The 22,167-nt window shown below is 47.1% G+C and overlaps 1 protein-coding gene across 1 annotated transcript in view; it reads right to left on the reverse strand.

The window, feature by feature from the left end:
• AHCYL1 (adenosylhomocysteinase like 1) overlaps nt 1-22,167 on the reverse strand; it is a 444,591-nt gene that overhangs the window by 243,838 nt on the left and 178,586 nt on the right. The window contains exons 2-3 of the mRNA XM_069632975.1: nt 15,187-15,295; nt 12,518-12,661 (exon numbers count right to left, since the gene is read on the reverse strand). Of these exons, the coding sequence (XP_069489076.1) occupies nt 12,518-12,661; nt 15,187-15,295 (253 nt within the window). The remainder of the gene's footprint in view (nt 1-12,517; nt 12,662-15,186; nt 15,296-22,167) is intronic.

The raw sequence follows: 22,167 nt of genomic DNA on the forward strand, positions 1-22,167 counted from the left end.
AGACCTATCCCATTCTGGCCTTGGTAGACTGCGGAGCTATGGGAATTTTCATTGATCAAGACTGGGTTGTTAGTCATCATATTCTGAACGAGACACGAAGCATCATGCAGCTGGTGGAAGCAATCGACGGAAGACCCCTCACTTCAGGACCCATAAGTCTGCAGACAAAAGAGATCCAACTTTCCATAAACCATCACCAAGAGCGGATTACATTCGACATCATTAAGTCAGCTCATTACCCCATGGTATTGGGTATGCCCTGGTTACAGAAGCACAATCCGTATATCAATTGGACAGCAGGATCACTATTCCTTGGCTCAGAGTTTTGTATGTCCCACTGTCTATTCCTGGATCCCTCCTCGACACCCCCTAAAGAACCACTAAGAGACCAGAAAACACCACTCATGGTTTCCAATATCATACAAGTCCCAGGGGCCTATCAGGGATATGCTGATGTATTTTCAACTGCCATAGTCCAGGCCTTACCCCCTCACAGACCTGAAGACTGTGCCATAGATACAGATCCCTCAGCAGTGATTCCCTTCGGCAGAATGTTTATCCTTTCCGAACCAGAGAAAAAGGCCCTCCGAGAATACCTGGATACCAACCTTGAAAACGGCACCATAAGACCCTCCAAATCTCCAGCGGGTGCTTCGTTGTTCTTTGTTCCCAAGAAGGACACCAAGGAACTCAGACCTTGCCTCGACTATTGTGGCTTAAATCAATGCACCCTCAAAGATCGGTACCACTGCCCCTGATCTCGCATATCCTGGAAGCTGCGAGAGGCGCCGTAATATTCACGAAGTTGGATCTCCGGGGTGCCTATCATTTGATCCGTGTCCGGGAAGGAGACAAATGGAAAACAGCCTTTAGAACACCCTTTGGTCACTATGAATATCTAGTCATGCCCTTTGGACTAGCTAATGCCCCCGCAGTTTTTCAACGTTTTATGGATAGGGTGTTTTCTGACATGTTATTCCTCTTCGTCATTGTCTATCTGGATGACATATTGATCTTTTCCAAGGATCCTCTAAAGCACGAAGAACATGTAAAGGCAGTATTACAACAACTCCGTGAACACAAACTTTTAGCCAAACCCGAAAAATGCTCGTTTCACGTTACTTCTGTTCACTACCTAGGATTCATCCTCAGCCCAGAAGGAATTGGTATGGACCCTTCAAAGGTAAAGGCCATACTGGCATGACCCGCTCCCACGTCCGTGAAACAAGTTCAATCCTTCCTGGGGCTTGCCAACTTGTACCGGAAGTTCATTTCTACCTTTTCTGAGATCGTTCAGCCGATCGTTGCCCTCTTGAAGAAAGACACCCCCATTATCTGGTCTACACCGCAAGATAAGGCATTCCAACGTTTAAAGACAGAGTTCACGCAAGCCCCCATCTTGGCCCAACCCGACATAAATCAGCCATTGCTAGTGGAAACGGATGCCTCTAACTATGCCATAGGAGCGGTCTTGAAGCAGGAACTTGAGGATAAACTGGAACACCCCATTGCTTACCTCTCACGAACCCTGACTCCCAGTGAGACACACTATTCCGTCCTGGAAAAGGAACTGTTAGCCATCCGCCAAGCCTTCACTGAATGGCGACATCTACATCTGGGTGCTAGATATCCAGTTCAGGTCCGCACGGACCATTGGAATCTTCAAATTCTACAGTCGTTGGAGTGCATGAACAGTCGTCAGGCGCGTTGGACCTACTTCTTTGCCCATTACCAATTCCAAATCACTCATGTTCCCGGATCACAAAACATGATTGCTGACGCCTTATATCGGCGTCCTGACTATGTAACCAGTGAAGACAAGGCCTATCCTAAGATGTTTCCCCACACGATCTTTGTAGCTCAAGCAGTCAACCTCCTGGAAGAAATTTGAGTGCAAATCCAATCCTCTGACCTCTGGAAGGATATTTCAAGGAAGAATCCATGGAACCTAAGACTTAAGGAAGGATATTTATTCAAGGACAATGCACTGGTCATTCCTACACAGAAATTACAACAAAGAATAATAAACCTCTGTCATGATACCCTTCACTCCGGACATCGTGGCATAACCAACACCCTCCGTCTTATACAAAGACAGTTTTGGTGGCCTGGAATGAAGACCAACGTACAGCAGTACATCAAAGCTTGTACTGTCTGCAGTCAAAATAAACATGATAACAAGAGACCAGCGGGTCTTCTACTGCAAGCTACACTGCCAACAAGGCCATGGGAATTCATTGCTACAGACTTCATTGTAGAATTACCACCTTCACGAGGGTACACGACCATCATGGTTACCATTGACTTGTTCACTCATATGGCTCATTTTACACCCCTGTGTAAGCTGCCATCCTCGTCCGAGCTTGCTGGAATCTTCCTGGAACACATATTCCGTTTACATGGACTTCCTTCCAAGATCATATCTGATTGAGGACCTCAATACGTCTCTCAATTCTGGAAACATCTCTGTCGCATATTGGGAATCCAACGCGCCCTCTCTTCTGGTTATCATCCCCAAACCAACGGGGCTACAGAATGTGCTAATCAGACCCTGGAGCAGTATCTTTGATGTTTCGCCACCAAGGTTCAGGATGACTGGTCGCTCCCGATACCCGTGGCTGAATTTGCCTACAACAATTCTGATCATTCAGCACTTAAGACCAGTCCCTCTTATTGTAGCCAAGGTTTCCATCCATCGGTTCTACCCTCTGTTCTCCCTCATCCTACACCAGTACCTACTGTCGACTCCTGGATAGAAACCCTCATCAACGTACACCAGGAGGCCAAAGAAAACTTAGAGAGGGCCAGAACACACACTAAGAGGTATGCAGATTTCAAAAGAAGACCAGGTCCTTCTTATGCAATCAGTGATCAAGTCTGGTTGTCCTCGAAATTACTACGCCGACATCTACGGCCAAACAAGTTGGCCCCTCGGTACTATGGTCCATTTCCCATCAAGGAAATTATCAATCCAGTTTCATACGGATCAGACTACCAGACTCCTGGAAGAAAATTCACCCAGTATTTCACACATCTTTATTGAAAACCCTACACCCAATCCTCCCGGAAATCCTGCCGACCTCCTCCTCTACAGGTCGACAACCAATTGGAATATGAAGTATCCCGAATATGTGACTCCAGGTATAAACGGGGTCAGCTTCAATACCTGGTTGAATGGAAAGGATATCCTCCTAGTGAAAGAAACTGGGAACCACTTTCTAATCTCAAGGCCCCTCGACTACTCAGAAGATTTCACCTTATACACCCGGGCAAACTCGGAGGAACGGGCCTTCGGAGGAGGCATGCTGTCATGAACTACAGAACACACCCCTTTTGGACTTCCTGGTCCTTGTCTCAACGGGGCTTACACTCCCTTGTACTTCCAACATAGCCGTCCACTGTGAAACACCTTCTTCGCTCTACACCTTAGACGTAGCGTGTTGTATTTATAGACCATGCCTCCCGCGGCTCCGCGCGTCTCAATCCTATTGCGAAGTAGCGACCAGACGTGTGCTCTGTAGCTCGTGGTATTGCTTCCCTTGCTGGAAGACCAGCCTACCCCTTTCCTAGTCCCTTTCCTTCCTTTCTTGATTCCTGGACTCGTGTGCTAGTTGCGCACTCTGTTAATTTCCTGGATTCCTGGATCCTTGCATCCCGGAACTTTGAATGCACGCTGGAGTCGGAAAAGACTCGTGCAGCCTTATTCAAGACTCGATCAGTCCGCAAGAACACATTGATCAAGAAACCCAGCAAAGATCGAACTCAGGTGAGAAGGGGGAAACTCCTTGACAAACACATTATTTAGACCTTTTAAGAATTGAGTTATCAAAGGTATCTTAAAGTAAGATTCTTCCTCTGAGGAGCGCTTAAAAATGGATAGCGCTGCTAAATAACCTGTTATCGTGCCAACCTGCAGCCCCAGATTAGCCAAGTGTAACAGAAAAGATAATATTGTGGGAATATTACACTGAAACAGGTCCACATTCTTATCTCTGCACCAGTTACTGAACTTGTCCAATGACACTGATACAGAGATTTAGTTGCTGGCCTTCTGGCCGAAAACAAGATCTCCATGATGTCATCCGGAAGGTCCCAATCCTTGTATCTCAACCTCTCAGAAGCCATGCATGAAGGTTGAGTGTGTTGATCTCTTGCGAGAGAAGATCCTCTCTTTTTGGAAGACGTATTGGATGGCAGATGGGCATGTCCAGAAGGTCTGAGTGCCACTTTCCCCTGATACAATCCGGGGCAATTAGGATCATGGTTTTCCTGAACTTTCTCAACCTCCTGATTACCTGAGGGATCACAGGGACTGGAGGAAACGCATACAGAAGTGGCACCTCCCAGTCCACTAGTAACGCGTCCCCTGTCGGAGGAAATTCCCTTGAGCAGTACAGTTCGCATTTCCTGTTGACACTGGTCACAAACAGATCCACTTGCGGGGTTCCCCAAAGGGCGAAGATCTCTTGAAGGACTTCCTGAGCTATTTCCCACTCTTGGGAAACTGTGCTCTGCCTGCTCAGAGCATCCGCCGCTGTGTTTTGTTCTCCGGCTAGATGGACTGCTGACAGAGAGATGAGATTCCTTCTTGTATTGCCCAGGACCAGAGCTGCATTGCTTCTCTGCACAGTGGTAGTGACCCTACTCCTCCTCTCTTGTTGAGGTAGTACATGGCCACCGTGTTGTCTGTCATTATTAGGACATTCTTTCCCCGTACAGAGGGCAGGAAGGCCTTCAGCGCTAGTCTGATTGCCTTCGGCTCCAATAGGTTGATGTGTAGTTTGGACTCCGATAGAGACCAACGACCGCTGATTGTCAACTCGTTGGTGTGAGCTCCCCACCCTGTGAGTGAGGTGTCCGTCACTACTGTTATCTCCGGCCATGGTTGCCAAAAAGATTCTCCCTTGAGGATATGTTCCCTGCAAGCCTGCCATTGCAGATCCTGTGCTACTCTGGATGGGACTTGCAACAGATCTGACATTTCCCCTGAAAATTGGGACCATTGAGTTCTGAGGGCCCATTGAAGGGATTTCATCCTCAATCTGGCTTCTGGCACCAGAAAAATGCCTGATGCCATAAGACCGAGCAACCTGAGAAAATCAAAGGCCGGTAGATACTGGGCATTCTGGAATTTTATTACCATCTGCAGAATGTGGTGAGCTCTCTCTTTGGGAGGCGAGGCTTTGCCCGAACAAGTATCCAGAACTGCTCCAATAAACTGGAGTTTCTGATATGGTATCATGTTTGACTTTTTAAAATTCAGAGAAAACCCTAGTTTGTGAAGGAAGTGGCAAGTTTTGGACAGTTGTTCCTGGGCTTGTTCTGGAGAACGTGCCCTGATCATCCAATCGTCCAGGTAGGGGTAGACATGAATCTCCCCTCTTCTGAGACTCGCTGCCACTACCGCCATCAACTTGGTGAAAACTCTCGGGCAGAGGTCAACCCGAATGGCAGAACTAGAAACTGATAGTGAGACTTGCCAATCGCGAACCTCAGGTACTTTCTCTGCTTGAGATGGATTGGTACATGAAAGTAAGCATCCTGAAGGTCCAATGATACCAACCAGTCTTGGAGTTGGAGAGCCTGAAGGATCTGAGAAAGTGTGACCATCTTGAACTTGTCCTTCCTGAGGAACTTGTTCAAGCTTCACAAGTTCAAGATGGGTCTCAGTCCTCTGTCCTTCTTTGGTATGAGGTAATATGGCGAATACCAACCCTTGTTCCTCTCCGCTACAGGTACATGTTCTATTGCACCTTTCTGTAGCAGGGTTAAGACTTCCTGCAACAGGAGCGGGTCTGGATGTTTGACAGAGTTGTATCCTGGCGGGTGATTCTGAGGTTTCTTTTGAAAAGGAAGGCAGTAACACTGGGTTACTGTTTCCAGTGCCCAAGCATCTCAAGTAATGCCCGCCATTCTTCTAGATGTTGTGAGATCCTGCCTCCCACTGGGGTCTTGCGAGTCAAAACCTCAGAGTGGTTTTGCGGCAGCTCCAGCAGCAGCTGAAGGGACATATGCCGCTGCTGGGGCAGGTCTAGCACCTTTTCCTCGCCCCTGAGGAAATTTCCTTTGCCCTGTTTGACTGGTTTGTCCCTTTCCTTTCCCAAATAAGGAGTAAAATCGAAAGGGACGACCCTCCAGGAAGATGAGCCTGTGTAGGGCTGTTGTTGAGGTTGTCGTATAGCGGCACTGAGTGATTTTGCTGCCGCTTTGGAGTTTTGCAGCTTCTCCAAACTTTCATCCGCCTTGCTGCCAAACAACCTCGAGCCGTCAAATGGCATATTAAGAAGTCTAGATTGCACATCCGGGGCAAAACCTGACTTTCTTAGCCACACAAATCTGCGTAGCACGGTACTAGACGCCATGGACCTACTAATACTGTCAGCTGTGTCCAAACCTGATTGAAGGCATTCCCCCGAATCCTCCTTTCCATCCCTTACTATGGATAGGAACCCTTCAAGTTCCTCACCTTCAGGGATGTGTTCAGCTGCCGCTGACATGCAGTCCCACAGGGTATATGTAAATCTTGCAAGGGTGCAAGTTACATTTGTGGATTTTAAAGCCATGCTCCCTGACATAAAAATCTTTCTGGACCATGCATCAACCTTTTTATCATCCCTATCAGGGGGAATTGTAAGGTATGCAGCATTTCTAGTAGAGGTAGCTGCTTGAACTACCAGACTTTCAGGAGATGGGTGTATTCGGGATCTGAGGGACAGGGTCTATATTTTGACACATACTTCTTATTTACTGCCGGAATAGTTTCAGGGTTTTCCCCATGTAGTGTTAACCTTCCTTTGTAAGGCTACGTGAAAAGGAAGTATGGGGTCCTGCTGAGGCCCTCCTGAAAGGATGTCAGTCATGTCATCATCCCGATAGACAGGTGAATTTCTACTCCATCCCTTGAATTGAGTTACCCTGTTCATCAATTTTCTATAACCCGCATCAGCATGTTCAGCTGGGTCAGACTTTTCAAATTCATATTCTGGAGATGTATCCAGACCACTTGCTGACTGCAAGCACTCATATAAGTCTTGCATCTTAGATTGAGGGTCAATTAACTCCTCAGGGACTTGTTTTGTACCACATTTAACACCAGCAGGTGAAACCTCTTCTTCTGCTGATGAATCTCCTTCATATATGGAGTACATGGTTCTAAAAACATCATGTCTACTTTCTGGATGAAACACCTTTTCAGGTGGCATAGACTTTATCATTGGTGTCGATTTTGTCATTGGAGTAGACAAAGACGTTGACAAAAGCGTTGATGGCATTGATGTTGTAGCCATTACTTTCGATATTGTTGCAGTATTTTTCGACACCTTCGAAGGACTCGTCGACCCTGTCGAAGGAGTTGTCAAGACCATCGACACCGCCGAAGGAGCCTTCGACACCGTCGACTGTGCACTTGACGTAACCTTTTTAGGTTGGGTCATCCGCACGTTGTGCTCGACCGCCTTCGATAGAGGCTTCGAGGACGTTTTAGATGAGGACTTTGATTATGTATGAGAGTATGACGCCATTTTCTTGAGTTCTACCTCCGATTTATGAACCGGTAGGCTTTCTCTATGAGGTGTCTGGGAAGATTCCCTGGACGACACCCTCAATGATTTTTTGTTGGATTTTCTCATTTTAGATCTTCCCCTGTCACTTTTTTTGTGAGCAGGGGCATGGTCTTTCTAAGACTTTTTTGAGGGGGTCTGGGCTGCATTCTCAAATTTATTTAACATAGATGCTCTGAAAGCTTCCAACTTTCTTGGGGAGTCATGTCTGTCATGTCTCGACGGACATGTTATGACTTCCTCAGACGATGTCGAGGAAGAGGAAGAGGGAGACCGGTGTCGTCTTTTCTTCGCCTTTTTAGAGGAAGAAGAAGAGGACTTCCTGGATCTACTCTTCGACCTAGATTTTTTATGACGTTTTGCTGAAGACTCAGCCGAGTCTTTTCTCCCTCTCGAAGAAAACTTCGAGGATTCCTCCCCCACTGCCAGTTTATCACTTCGTTCTTTTAAGGCCTTATGGGTCATCGACTGACAGGAACCGCACTCATCTATACGGTGGTCGGAACCGAGGCACCAGAGGCAATTCCGATGGGGATCAGTTAGCGACATCTTTCTCCCACATTTCTGGCATTTCTTGAATACAGTCTTGGGTATCGAAGGATTAGATGAAGACGACATTATCATACGAACTGAAGCGCTGTTTTCTCAATCCGAAGCGAAGCTAACGGAAAAACAGAACTTAGGCCAATGGGAACGCTCGAGGCATTTATACAGCGGATGACATCGGTGCTCGACGGATGCCGATGAGGGACATCGACGTCGCAGCCTCGAGTGGAGCGCCCTCTGGTGGAGAGAGAAAAAATGTACGAAGTAGCAAAGCCGAAGGTAAGGATATATCTAAGATGAGGAATATGTGGGAGGACACAATCCATTTGAAATACAGTTACATTCTTGAAAATCCTTGAAACAGTTCAGAATGTGAAATATAACTATCTTAATCTGCCTGGTGACATTTCAGATAATGCAGGTGCAAGTGACAAATAAGGGAGCTGGGCCAGAAGGGGGAAATTAGAAAAAACAAGCAATTACATTACTATGCCTGACGGCAATTGACGTAGTGCCGGGAAGTATCAAGAGGTGGGGAAGGGGGGGGAGGGTATGGACAAGGGAGAAGGAGAACAAAACCAGCAACGAAAATACTAGGTCAGACGACGATGCAGAATAGTGCTGGAGGGGGAGGTGGGAGTGCTCGAGGGGGAGGTTGGAGGAGAGACAAGGAGGGAAGGGGGAGGGACAAACAAGCTACTATCAAAGGTCACACGACAGATAAGTGCTTAAGAACAGTAGTATGGGGGGAAGGGGAAAGTGGAAGAGAAGACAGGTGGCTACGATTACTATGCTTGATGGCAACTGAGGTAATGCCGGAATTTAACAAGAGGAGGGGAGGGATGGGGAGGAGGAGAGGGCAGGAGGATGAAAAGACAGGTGGCTACAATTACTATGCCTGACGGCAATTCAGGTAGTGCTGGAATTTATCAAGAGGAGGAGAGGGATCGGAGGAGGAGAGGGCAGGAGCAGACAGGCGGCTACGATTACTATGCCTGACGGCAACTGAGGTAGTGCCAGGAATTTAACAAGAGGAGGGGAGGGGAGAAGGGAAAAGGGGTGAGGGGGGGACAAAAAGGCGACCAGCATAATAGGGCAGACGACCAATATAGAGTGGTGCTGGAGGGGAGGGGTAGGAGAAGAGAAGGAAGAAGGGGGGGTGACACAGAACAGGAAACCATCATACAGATCAGAAGGTAAGTATGAAAACAAGTGGTAGCAAACTCAGAGAGGGAGAGGGGGGTACAACACACAATCTAGGGAGACAGAAAAAGGGGGGGGTAGGGCAGGCACAACCATCGGGAGGGGGGCAAAGGAGGAGGGCACAAACATCAATCAAATGGGGGCAGGAGGGAACAGACATCAATAACAAGGGGCGGGGGAGTTAGAGGGTGAAGCGCACGGTTAACGCAGGGGACAGGGAAGGACTAACTAACTGAAAGTGTGGCAGGGGGGGCACCCAAGCCATCGGGGAGGCAGGGGACACACACAGAGCATACCGGGGGGAGGGGACACATAGAGCATACCGGGGGGCAGCTTGGCAGCGTACATTGGTGGACAGGGGTAGACAGGGCCTTTGTTGTGGGCCTTGGGTGGAGGGCCCGCTAAAGCCTGCCGGTCTCTCATTGGTGTAAAAAAGCTCAGATGCGGCCAATCGGGATGCAGGAGGAAGTCAGAGGAGCATCGGGAGACAGACAAAGAAAACGTCGGCCATCTTTGAAGTGCCACAAGGATTACAGCAACACAACACAATTGCTGCAATAGCACTTAGTGGGAGCAGGAGGAGAAAACCAGGCTGCACAGTGGCAAGGCGGAAATTGAAAGGCATTTTGGCACATAATAAAAATAATTATTTTTCTTTTTTTGATCTGTGCACCAAAGTGCATTGTTAATTTGTGGCATGGTGCACCTACCTCAGGAGCAAAGCAGGATGGCAGGAGAAAGGAGAGCCTTTAAAAGGCTGGTTTTCACACAGAACATTGTGAATAGTTTCCCTAAAATAATCCAGGGGAAGGGAGCCAGCCCTTGGATAGCAGAGGTGTTTTGGTTGGAGTTATATGTTGGAGTTATTGCACTTTTCTATTGAGTTGAACTCTGAACCATTTACCTTGCACATTTTGCTTATATGTATTAGTGTGAGGGGCAGATGGAATTTGGACACAAGGTCATCTTGTTTTAGCTTTAGTTGCATAGGAAGGGACACTCACGCTGGGATAGGGAACGTTAGGCCTTTATCTAAACCATGTTCTGTTAATAAAATGGCTACTGTTGAGAATGATACCTCTTTGTGTCCGCCTCTCATTTCTGACCCCTCACACTTGGGTCGTCTAGATGGGGGTCAGATGCCAGGCACGTTCGCAAGGGGTGGAACTCGGGGTTAATGAGGCCCCCCAGCCCTCTTGACAGTCATGGACTGTTCCACTGAGCCCTCAGAGCCAGCTGGAGGCCTTTGCACCAAGGATTGACTCGGCTGCTGCTCTAGAGTTCTGGCACTCTCTTCCTCTATGCCCCTTGGCTCTTTCCCAGGCTTCCTTTCATCTCCTCGCTACTTCTCTTTCTATTGCTGTTCTCCTCTCTGCTACTATTGCTCCTCCTCATCTCCTTGGCTTTATCCTCCCTTCTTGCATCTTTGTTGCTTCTCCATGCCCTCTCTCTACTCTCCTCCTCTCTCTCCTTTTCCTACCAAATCCTCTGTTCTGCCCTTCATTTGTTCTCCCTCCTCTACTCCTTTTTGTTCCTTAACATTCTCCTCTGCTTCTCTGTCTCTACCATCTTTTTTCCTCATCAGGGTTTCCTATTCCTCTACCCCTCCATTCTCTTGATTGACCCCCCTTCCCAATTCGTCATGCTCTATCCTTCTACTTGGACCCTCTTTCTCTCTTCACCACTGCATTCCTTCTTCTCCCTCTTTTCTATCTTCTCCTCTTCTTCGCTCTCTCTCTTCCGCATACTTCACTCTTGTCTCTCCTACCTTGACCTCCATTCTTCTGTCACCCTCTGTCTCTGCAATGTTCTTTTTCATCCAGCTCAGCTCTTCTCTCTTGCCCCAATAGTTCCTCCTCTACCTCTGCTTCACTCCCTCTCCTCTTTCCCCCCTGACTACATCTCTACATTCTATCATGAACTTTACTCTCAAAAGCTCTGGCTCGGACACTCCCTTCTCATCTCCCTCCTCTGCATTCCAATGCAGGAAGAACACCAGAACGTTTATGTATTGGAGTGTGTTCAGGTGCATGTAGTGTGTGAGCTTGGACCCTTCCCCAATTCTCTGTCAGGCGTTCATGCGATAATGTCCTCCAATGTCACTGAGCAGTTTCAGGGGCACTCCAGCGAGTGACACAAACGAGGCGAGTGGTGGACTGGGGAGCCAGGTTGATCTGCCAAACGCCTCTTCCTCCTCCGGGGGCGGGAGGGGACATCAATGAACTTGCAGCCATTCCCCATGCGGAGAAGGTAAGGGGGTTTGGGGTCTCCTGGCAATCACTATGTCATGTTTTAGCCACGTCAATTTCAGCTGCATAATGTTTTAGGCCATAAGGCTCTTTGGCGACAAGGAAGCACTCACACTGATCAAGGTACCGAAGTGATGAGAAAGATCTTGCGACATAAAGAAACGTCTTGCAATATAGAGACAGATGCTGTGATGTCACAGTCATTTTCTAGATGTCGCAATCAGAAGTATGTTCACAGTAATGCTGAGATCCCCTGTGTCAATGTCAAGGGAAACTGAAAGCCTTGCAAGACAAAACACGCAACGTTTGTATGAAGGTGCAGATGAAATGGTCAAAAGTGAGGGGGGGCTGGTGCACTGATCCCCAGAGACCACGAAGAACCGGGAAAAGACAGCTTGAAAAATCAAAGTGAAAAAATGACAAAATCAGCAACAGGCTTTCAAGGGATCTAATGTAAGACGAAGAGAAGTCTGGCTTGGATTCAGTGGAGTGCATGGTGTGACTGTGCTCTGAGGGAATTGTACATGTAAAGGCACAATATGTTTTTTGGCTTGTACTTCAATTTGTAAATGTGTAATTATTTCACTTCCTGCCGGTTTGGAAGATACTTCTGAAGAGTCAGTACTTGAGACGTGGAGATAAACCCTGACAGCAGGACGCTACATAACATTCAGAAGCTGGGGTCCCTCCTTAGGGGCCTATTGTAATACTAGACAGGGATACTCACCTCACTCCTAGATCGCTTCCTGGTCAAGACCACCTCTCAACCTCCTGATTCACTACAAGAGGGGCTCACCTCATGAGTCAGGATCTCTCTTGATCCCAAGATAAGGTGCTCACTTGCCTCTGAGGAGGGGGTGTACTAGGTTATCACCTCAGGACCTCCTGGACCTCCCCACCGTCACCCCAGATCAAGTAAAGGGACCCACCAGCCTCCCTCCTCTAGCTTTTCCTGCTCACCTTGTTCCGCTATTTCGATCTCCCGCCGCCCGAACTCTGCCTGCTTGATGTTCTTAACACAGAAATCGCCGGCTCCTTTGGAATTGTTTTGCTGTTTGTCCCGCGGTGACGTTTCGTCGTCTGAACTGTCTGTGTAGGACGCCGCTAAAAACCAAAAGGAAAATGGACATGTCAGGAAAGGTATGAGTGGGACAGAGGGGCTGTGCAACAACTTGAAAGATAATGCCAAAAACAGTAGGTTGGACATAGGGCCTCAATCTGACAATTTACCAACAACATCGGTTACCGTTGCTGCCACTCGGTCCTGTCGATTTACCACAGTGGGGTAGGTCCCCTTTTGTGTAGTCCATAAGCCTCCGTGGGGATTTCTGTCAGGTTCACCCAGAGCGGTAATTCCGGACTGTAAATCTGATCATTTTGCAGATTAAGGTGTCGTTTTTACCTCCTGGTTTTAGCTGGAGAAATATTCCTCCACTGTTCCACCAAACTCGTAGTGCGGCAGTGCACGGATGTGGTGGTAAAGTAGCAGTAACAGAACCAGCACCTCTTTTTACCACAATGCCGTACTCGTAATGAGCCCCATAGACTTTTAGGGCAATATGGGAAACATGGGACAAGATAAAGACCCTTGGATACATACATGAGCCACAGAGGCAGCTGGGCAAGGACTCTTCAGAGTCATGAAACGCAGGGGAGATCGGGTCATGGATCTTAGGCAATACAAGGCATAGGGGCCAGACACAAGCCACTGGGGGCGGGGCCATGGAAGGATGCTTAAGCACACACAACACACAAGGTGACTGATGGACACTCCTGGGGACACACAAGGAGGGACACGGATAGTTAAGGAGCGAAAAACACATACAACAGATAAAGGACTCTTGGTATAGACAAAACAAAGGAGACCAGGCAGGGGCTCTTGGGAGAGATGAAACAAAGGAGACCAGGCAGGGGCTCTTGGGATAGATGAAACAAAGGAGACCAGGCAAGGGCACTTGGGATAGATGAAACAAAGGAGACCAGACAGGGGCTCTTGGGATAGATGAAACAAAGCAGACCAGACAGGGGCTCTTGGGATAGACAAAAGAAAGGAGACCAGGCATGGACTCTTGGGAGAGAGGAAACAAAGGAGACCAGGCAGAGACACTTGGGATAGACAAAACAAAGGAGACCAGACAGGGGCTCTTGGGATGGACAAAAGAAAGGAGACCAGACAGGGACTCTTGGGATTCCGAAAGGAAAGGACACCGGGCAGGGGCTCTTGGGAAAAACAAAACAAAGGAGACCAGGCAGGGGCTCTTGGGAGAGACAAAACAAAGGAGACCAGGCAGGGACTCTTGGGATCGAGAAAAGAAAGGAGACCAGGCAGGGGCTCTTGGGATCGAGAAAATAAAGGAGACCAGACAGGGGCTCTTGGGATAGACAAAAGAAAGAAGACCAGGCAGGGGTTCTTGGGATCGAGAAAAGAAAGAAGACCAGGAAGGGGCTCTTGGGAGAGACAAAAGAAAGGAGACCTGGCAGAGACTCTTGGGATAGACGAAACAAAGGAGAGCAGAAAGGAACTCTTGGGATAGACAAAAGAAAGAAACCAGGCATAGACTCTTGGGATAGACGAAACAAAGGAGACCAGAAAGGGACTCTTGGGATAGACAGAAGAAAGAAACCAGGCAGAGACTCTTGGGATAGATGAAACAAAGGAGACCAGGCAGAGACTCTTGGGATAGAGAAAATAAAGGAGACCAGGCAGGGGCTCTTGGGATAGACAAAAGAAAGAAACCAGGCAGAGACTGTTGGGAGAGACGAAACAAAGGAGACCAGACAGGGACTCTTGGGATACATGAAACAAAGGAGACCAGACAGGGACTCTTGGGATACATGAAACAAAGGAGATCAGCCAGGGGCTCTTGGGATACATGAAACAAAGGAGACCAGACAGGGGCTCTTGGTATAGACAAAAGAAAGGAGTCCTACCAGGGGCTCTTGGTATATACAAAAGAAAGGAGTCCAGCCAGGGGCTCTTGGGATAGACAAAAGAAAGGAGTCCTGCCAGGGGCTCTTGGGATAGACAAAAGAAAGGAGTCCAGCCAGGGGCTCTTGGGATAGACAAAAGAAAGGAGTCCAGCCAGGGGCTCTTGGGATAGACAAAAGAAAGGAGTCCAGCCAGGGGCTCTTGGCATACATGAAACAAAGAGACCAGGCAAGGACACCTGAAACATGAGATACAGGGGGCCAGGCAAGAACACTTGTGATACACAACAGATAGAAGGCTAGGAACAGTCTCTTTCTATACATGAGACACCTCTTAAGGTATAGAAGACACAGGGTGCTAGGCAAGGAATCTAGGAATACTTGATACAGGGGGGTTAGCAGGGACTCTTGGGATGCATAACACATAGGGGGTTAGGCAGGAACACCTCCTCCATGAGACACAAGGGGCTGGGCTATGTACTTTTGGATATATAAGACACAGGAAGTCAGGATACAGGATACACAGAGGCTTAAGAAGTATCTCTTAAGACTACTCAAGTCACAGAGATTATTGGGGTAGTTGAGAAATCTGCCCCCCAGCACAGGTTAAGGTTTCAGAGGCTAGACAAAGACCCTCCAGGCAGACCTAAAACACAGGCGGCCCAAAGACTCATGGGGGGACATTGGGGAGGGACACTTACCGGAGCCATAGCTGTCAGTGGACGACTGTGAGACCGAGCGAGAGAGGGACCTGCGGCCGCTCTTTGTGGGGAAGCGGCTGAACTCCTGCATGTCGTCAGCAAATTGGATCTGTTGGAAGTAACAAACAGAAACGTTAGGTAAATATCCACAGTTCCTCTGGTTCCCATCTCGAGGGATGCTGTGCATATAGAGCCGACTGCTTATTCTGAATGAGAAGAAGTCATGTCATGATGTGGAGCGCCCTGCAGTGTGCCTTTCTTGCAATACCCCCCTTTCCCCCATGGATGTTGGCACAGCCACACTGGAAGGGTGCTCCAAAGCCCAATCGAAGTCTCAGCTGACTGCTCCCCAGACACACAGCAACTAAGGCGGCGACACATAGCAAACACACGCCTCATCCCAGTGACGTCTACCACGCTAAAGCCAACTTGATTTGATTTGGATTTGTAAGGCGCCGAAGCCCGCATGCATCAGGGCGCCGAGAACCCTACAAGAGTGGGAAAAGCTGGCAGCGAGTAGGCATAAGCTGCACCTGAGCTTCTGAAAAAGAATAGTCTTTATCCTCTTCCTGAATCTCAAGTGGTTGGTCTCGGAGCATAGCTCCTTGGGAAACTGATTCCACAGAGTGGCGGCGTGGACAGTAAAAGATCTGCTCATGCCCCTCGTTCTTCGACTTATTGGGATAGATAAGCGCACAGACTCGCTTGCTCTAGTGAATCTAGGATGATGCTGAATTAGAACACAATCTCTCAGGTAGTCCGGGGCCTTGCCATACAGGCATCTATGAACAATGGTCAGAGCTTATAAATGGACCTGCGCTTCCACTGGGAGTCAGTGTAGGCTCTTCCTGTGTATCGTGATAGGCTGATGTCTAGGAATCCGGTTGACTATGTGCACAGCATCAGTCTGGAGAACTTGGAGGCGCCTCATACAATTTTTACAATCTCCAATCATTAGAATATTACAATAATCGATCCTCGGCCTGAGTAACTCATGCACGAGGGTTATAACTTAAAATATAACGGATCTTGCACCTGGTCTCCAATGCCAACCAGTGCATCATCGTATCACAGACATATGGGGCAGCACTCTGGACACAGACACCCCAAGTGTTCTTGTCACAAATCACTTAGAAACGGGCTCACACACACAGTACCCGAGTACTACAAACAAATGTAGCCCCCCAGCCCCGTTTCAGATTTGGCTGAGTGCCAAGGGTCAGTTTTGGAAATAACGTCTGCTTGTAGCCTAGAACAGCTTGGCTTGCCCGACACCAATGGCTAGCCCCCTCAAGCCAACGCGTGCCATACAAGCATGCCGCAAGCATGTCTCATGTGACATTGACACAGGGTCAGGACACATCTAGAAGAGATTTACACACAGTGGGTCCTATTTGCCTCTCATGTGCAAGTTAGATTTGCAGCACTCTCCTCCGCGACCACTCTACAATACTTCGGAGGGTTGTCTTCAGCCGCATTGTCAACTATCTCAGAGTAAACTCCCTTGTTGACCCCTTCAATCTGGTTTCCTGGTAAAACATTCGACTGAGACTGCTCTTATCCTAGTCACAACTATCTTACTACCGCCCAGAGCTGTCCCCTCTCTTCCTTACCCATCCCTCCCTCCTTCCATCTCTTCAAGGACACCACACTCGACTGGATAGCGTACTCCTTCTCCATCTCATGAGGCCCAGTGTCCCTTCCCATGGGCGTCCCTCAGGAAGAGTCAGTTCCCACTTCTTTTCCCCCTATATACCTTCTACCTTGGCAAACGCATTTCCCTCTTTGGCTTTAACTACCACCTGTACGCTGGCAATACCCAGAAATTATTCCTCGTCTTCCTCTCTGCAATATCCGAACCCATAACCAGTTGCCAACCTGCCATCTGGATGGCTCTACACGTCCTCAAGTTATACTCCAGAGAGATGGATGACATCCATCTCCCTGCCTCCAATGCCAACCCTATTCTCCATGCGACTATCTAGCCCCCTGACCTCCCCAGCCTAATACCCATAGCTTGCAAACCTTTGGGTTCTCCTAGACAGAGACCCAAAACTCTCAGTTCACCACAGCCACTGCCACTGCAACCAATCTCAACTTCCTAACCTTTAGAAAAACCTGCCCACACCTCACGCGCAACTCAACCAAAAAGCTTATCTCTACCCTTGTACTCCGCCAACTGTACCACTGTGTGAGCATACTTCTCTTTTGCTCCTCTTAACAAAGTCCTTAAGTGCAGAGTGAGCAGTGTGTGTTTGCTGCTTGTTTGGAACCTGAACTTTCTTTCTTGCTTTTGCTGCCGTGCCGTCAGAGACTGGAGTCTGTTTACAGTGGCAACTGAACTCTGCAGGCAGAGCTACAAAACATCACCCCTCGGCGGAGCCGAGGCGGAGTGAGCGGAGTGTGTTTGCTGCTTGTTTGGAACCTGAACTTTCTTTCTTGCTTTTGCTGCTGTGCCGTCAGAGACTGGAGTCTGTTTACAGTGGCAACTGAACTCTGCAGGCAGAGCTACAAAACATCACCCCTCGGCGGAGCCGAGGCAGAGTGAGCAGAGTGTGTTTGCTGTGTTCGCTGGGGTAGCAGAGGGCCACACGAGAACTACAGCCCATTGCAATGCAGCGGATACTTACCCCGACCACTCTACGCTCCCCAACCCTGCAGCGCTGTAAATCTGAGACCGCTATCCCGTGCCCTTGTCCCCGCGAGAACATCTGCTTGTTACAAGTAAGTGAAACGGGGGCGGGGAACTGACGACTGAAAGCGTATTGTTAAAAATGCCTCTAAACCAAGGCAGTGTAAACAATCAGGCGGGTGATACCTCCGATGATAATGTCAAAACGGGAGAACCAATTAAATGACTCCCGTTGTAGCAAAGCCCTGCAATCTAACAACAGTTCTACGGAATGTACGAGTGAAAAAACATTGAAAAATCATATCACCTGTGATACTTTACGAGACCAGAATGACACGGGGAGGGAAATAAGCTTGTTATTAACACTTGTGCAACGTGCCCTCCTGCCCAAGCCCACATATAACACATGAAAGACTGGGGAATTCAAAAAGCCCCGAGATTCATCCCCTTAACAAGGTTTACGACTGTTTCCAAACTCCTGCCCAAGCCCAACAAAGAACTTGCGAACATCAATAGTTCCGATGAGCTTGATGACCTTGATAACACTCTGGAGCAACTACAAAGTCTATTGAAGCCAAATATCCAGCCGCACCATGACGCGTGGCAAAAGAGGCAATCAAGCGATGACGATTTTGAAAAAGCGACACAAAATGTTTTTGAAGAAATTGCGAGTCTAAAGAAGCTATCAAATGACACTGTTCACACCTTAGACCAAGAGAAAGACAAAGCTTCCGGCTCACATCTAGAAGACGTGATTCCTTGGTAGTAGCCGACAAATTGATAGAAGATCTGAGAACCATCAACCAAGCAATTTCTTACACACAACCGAAAATAAATATGTCCCATGTGCCTCAGACCCTTGAATCACAGGTACCAGTTGGACTCTATTTTCCTTCACCTCTCGATACGCTTAAGGCAGTGAACAATGACCGCTGCCATCAAGAAAATTTGTTTCAACAACTTAAGCGCAGAAGAATGGACTACAGCTTTAATGGGAAAATTTAGTTGTCGCAAAAAAGCTTGTGCACAGAGGGAAGATCATTAAGAAACAAAGTGCTGTCGACCACAGACAATATTCCAGCTCTGATACAAGCTCCTCTGATTCCGAATCCTCAGGTGATAGAAATAATATCATAAGTGGAATCATGAGCCCACAAAATACCCACACACATGGCATCAAAGCCAGTCTCAATGGAAACGGACAACAATGCTTCAACTTAGTTGAGCAAATCATCAATGAATTACGCCCAAGCTTAACCTTGGCTCTGACAATCACAGTGGCGCCCTTAATTAAACTCTATGAACAGCTAAACGAGACGTGTCGAGACCAAACCACTCTGTTGGCGTTACTGAACACCAATATGATAAACTGTGAGGACGAAATTAAAGGTTTAAAATCCCACATTAAAAACGACACAAAGTCCCATAGAACTTTTATGGAAATAATTAAGGAGCAACTAAAAACAAATGCGGATGATAAACGATTGTTAGCAGAGGTGGCTCGAGAAACTGTTTCAATGATGAATAACCATCATATGATGACCACCAAACATTTGCATAATGAAGGAGACTCAAAAGAAAAAGTACACAAAGATCAAACACATAAAAGTGATAAGGCTACAAATCTTGCAACACAACAACAATGTGCTTCACTGGAGGTCAAAAACCTTAACGCAGAGGAAGACACTGTGATCTATGTAGAACCTAATGAAGTGCCAATAGCAGAGCCATGGGTCGATCTGCCCAAAGCCAAAAACGATGAGCCACCTAGCAATGTCACTCCATTAAAACATCATACATCACCGGAAACTGTTTACGAAAGTCTCCCCTCAACCTCCGCCCAAGCCGATGGCCTCCCTTCCTTACCACAAGAACTTGAGCTTCCAACAGTGGAGAGTGCCACTAAAACATCAGAGAAATGTCATAATAACTTCCCAATTTTTGAGAAAGTAACCCAAGGAGTAAAAGAGAAGAGGCTTTGGGAAAGAAAACCTGTTTGAAACAACAACGGAAATCAAAAAACATCCAAAGACAAGAATAAACTCAGGCACGAGGTTCTTGTAAATTTCTAAGAAACGTGAAGACGCTAAGCGCATTGTTGCAGACTAGAGTGGACACTGAATCTGCCGACAATATTAAAACAAAAGCTCAAGCGAAAGTAGACGATAAAAACAGTAAACGCAGATTCAGTAGATCCGAACGTCGCAGAACTAATCGAAATTGTTGATGAAGAAGTTGCGGAAGCGAATATGATCGAACTACTGGTAAATCTTTCCACACACAATGACGTTCATGAAGACTCCTTGAATATCCCTGCACTGTCGGATCGACCAGAAAAGTCTTGTGAAAGTCTGGCCGATTTCCCGGCAGCAGCGACCAAAAAGGTCAGCCCTATGGGAAATGTAGGTGTAAGGCTAAAGCAAACACGCAAAATAATCAAGCCAATCCCTGAAGTTAATGGCTCCTCAGCCAACCATGCTGAAGAGGTGCTCGCCGAGCCCACCTATTTGACCCTAAGCGAGCGGCTAATTAGTATTGAAATTAAAAAAAGACAAATCTTACAACCTCCAAGTAAAGTGGAAACTTGGAGATCGAACGAGGATCGAATAAATGTACAACCTGACCTCCAAAATAATGAGAAATGCCGCTCGACTGGTGAGACGCAGGGTGAAACGTGCACAAGATTTGAAGAAGGAGAAACAGCACACTCGAAACATAGTTGGACGCAGAAGACGCAAAGGACTCATCAAACAAGTTCCTCGAGTTATTGTTTCGTTTTTGAAAAAGTCTTAAGAGGAAAGGACGAACTAATCCTAAATAGTCGAACCATCTTACAATTGTTTAAGCATATCCCACAGCTGAGATCCATCACTTCTGAGGACATAAAGACGGTAGAATTTATTAACGAGAACATAATGGATATGGTGAAACTCCACATCCAGTCAAGAATCGTAAGAGACCTGATGCTGAACAACAGCTTGGATTTAAATTCTCTGGGATTTAACCTTTCAGAATGGCACGACAAGGATATAGACTGCTCGAACACACTTAGTGTGAATAGGGGAATTGATTATCCTAAAAGGAGTGATGAACTTTCTGAGATTCTTAGAAGAAATGTCACCCAAGGATGCCATGTGAACCCCAAAATGACTGACCACTTACTAGGAACAAATGGCAGACACATTTTCAATGAGGTGACAACGAGAACAGTAGAACGTGATGCAATTAAGGTTACCTTCGTGCCTAACGTGACTACTCCGATTAACACCACAAAAATAGCCAGTTCAGATTCTTCCAAGGAAAAGGCTCCTGGTTCTGGCTTGCGGGAGCCTTAAACGATAACTCAGAAGTATAACGCCAGAAGCAGTTGATGGACCAGAACTTAAGGATCGGATCATGGAACACTCAAGGGCTTGTTCACCTCTTTAACACGGCACCAAATGAACTCGAAGAATTGGACATAATTTGTTTACACGAAACTTGGGTCTCAGAATGCCCAGTTGCTTCAATTATGAAATTGCCTTCAACCCAGCAATAAAACAAAAGAAAGGACGCCCGAAAGCTGGTGTGATTACTTTGGTCAAAAGTGGAATGCAGATGTTTTTGAGATCTTCAAAAAACATATCTTCATACATCCAAGTTTCGGTAATCGAAATAGGGAGTGACGAAACCTGCCAAGGCCAAAAGATTGCCATCATAAACTTATATTGGCAACACAGTGCGTCAGATGAATCAGACTTTTTAGACCAAATATGCAATCTGATTGACTCCATACAAAGTGAAGATGAGAAAGCTGAGATAATACTATGTGGTGATTTAAACATGACTTCACTTCACTTGGCAGACTCCAAAAAATAAACCTGCGTGTTGATAACCGAAAGGATGAATATCTGATAAAATCAGCCTAGGTTGAAGAAATGGATGCATGGAGAATGTTGCTCCTGAATGGAAACATACGTGGGGACATTCCGCCGCAAAACACATGGAGTGACGGAAAACACCAATCGATTCTAGATTACTTCTATGTATCAGACTCAATCTGCGGCCAAATTACAACCCTCAACGTCTTGGAGATGAAACAAAATGACCATGACTTAGTAATGGTCACCATAAATGGATTTCACCGAAATGACAGAGAGCATTGGCTAACTATTATTATTGTTGAACCCGGCAGAAACAGAATTCGACTGAACGAAAGGAAAATCTCAAAAATGTCAGAAATACTGGGAAATACTCATAAGGATGGCATAGACACTGCCGAAGAGTATACCACACTGTTTGACCAATATTCAGAGAAGGACCATGGCCCAATAAAGTCCAATTTTAACCACAAACACAAGTATGATCAA

This window comes from Ambystoma mexicanum, chromosome 13 (genome assembly GCF_040938575.1).
Source record: "Ambystoma mexicanum isolate Mex_15411 chromosome 13, UKY_AmexF1_1, whole genome shotgun sequence".
NCBI lineage: Eukaryota > Metazoa > Chordata > Amphibia > Caudata > Ambystomatidae > Ambystoma > Ambystoma mexicanum.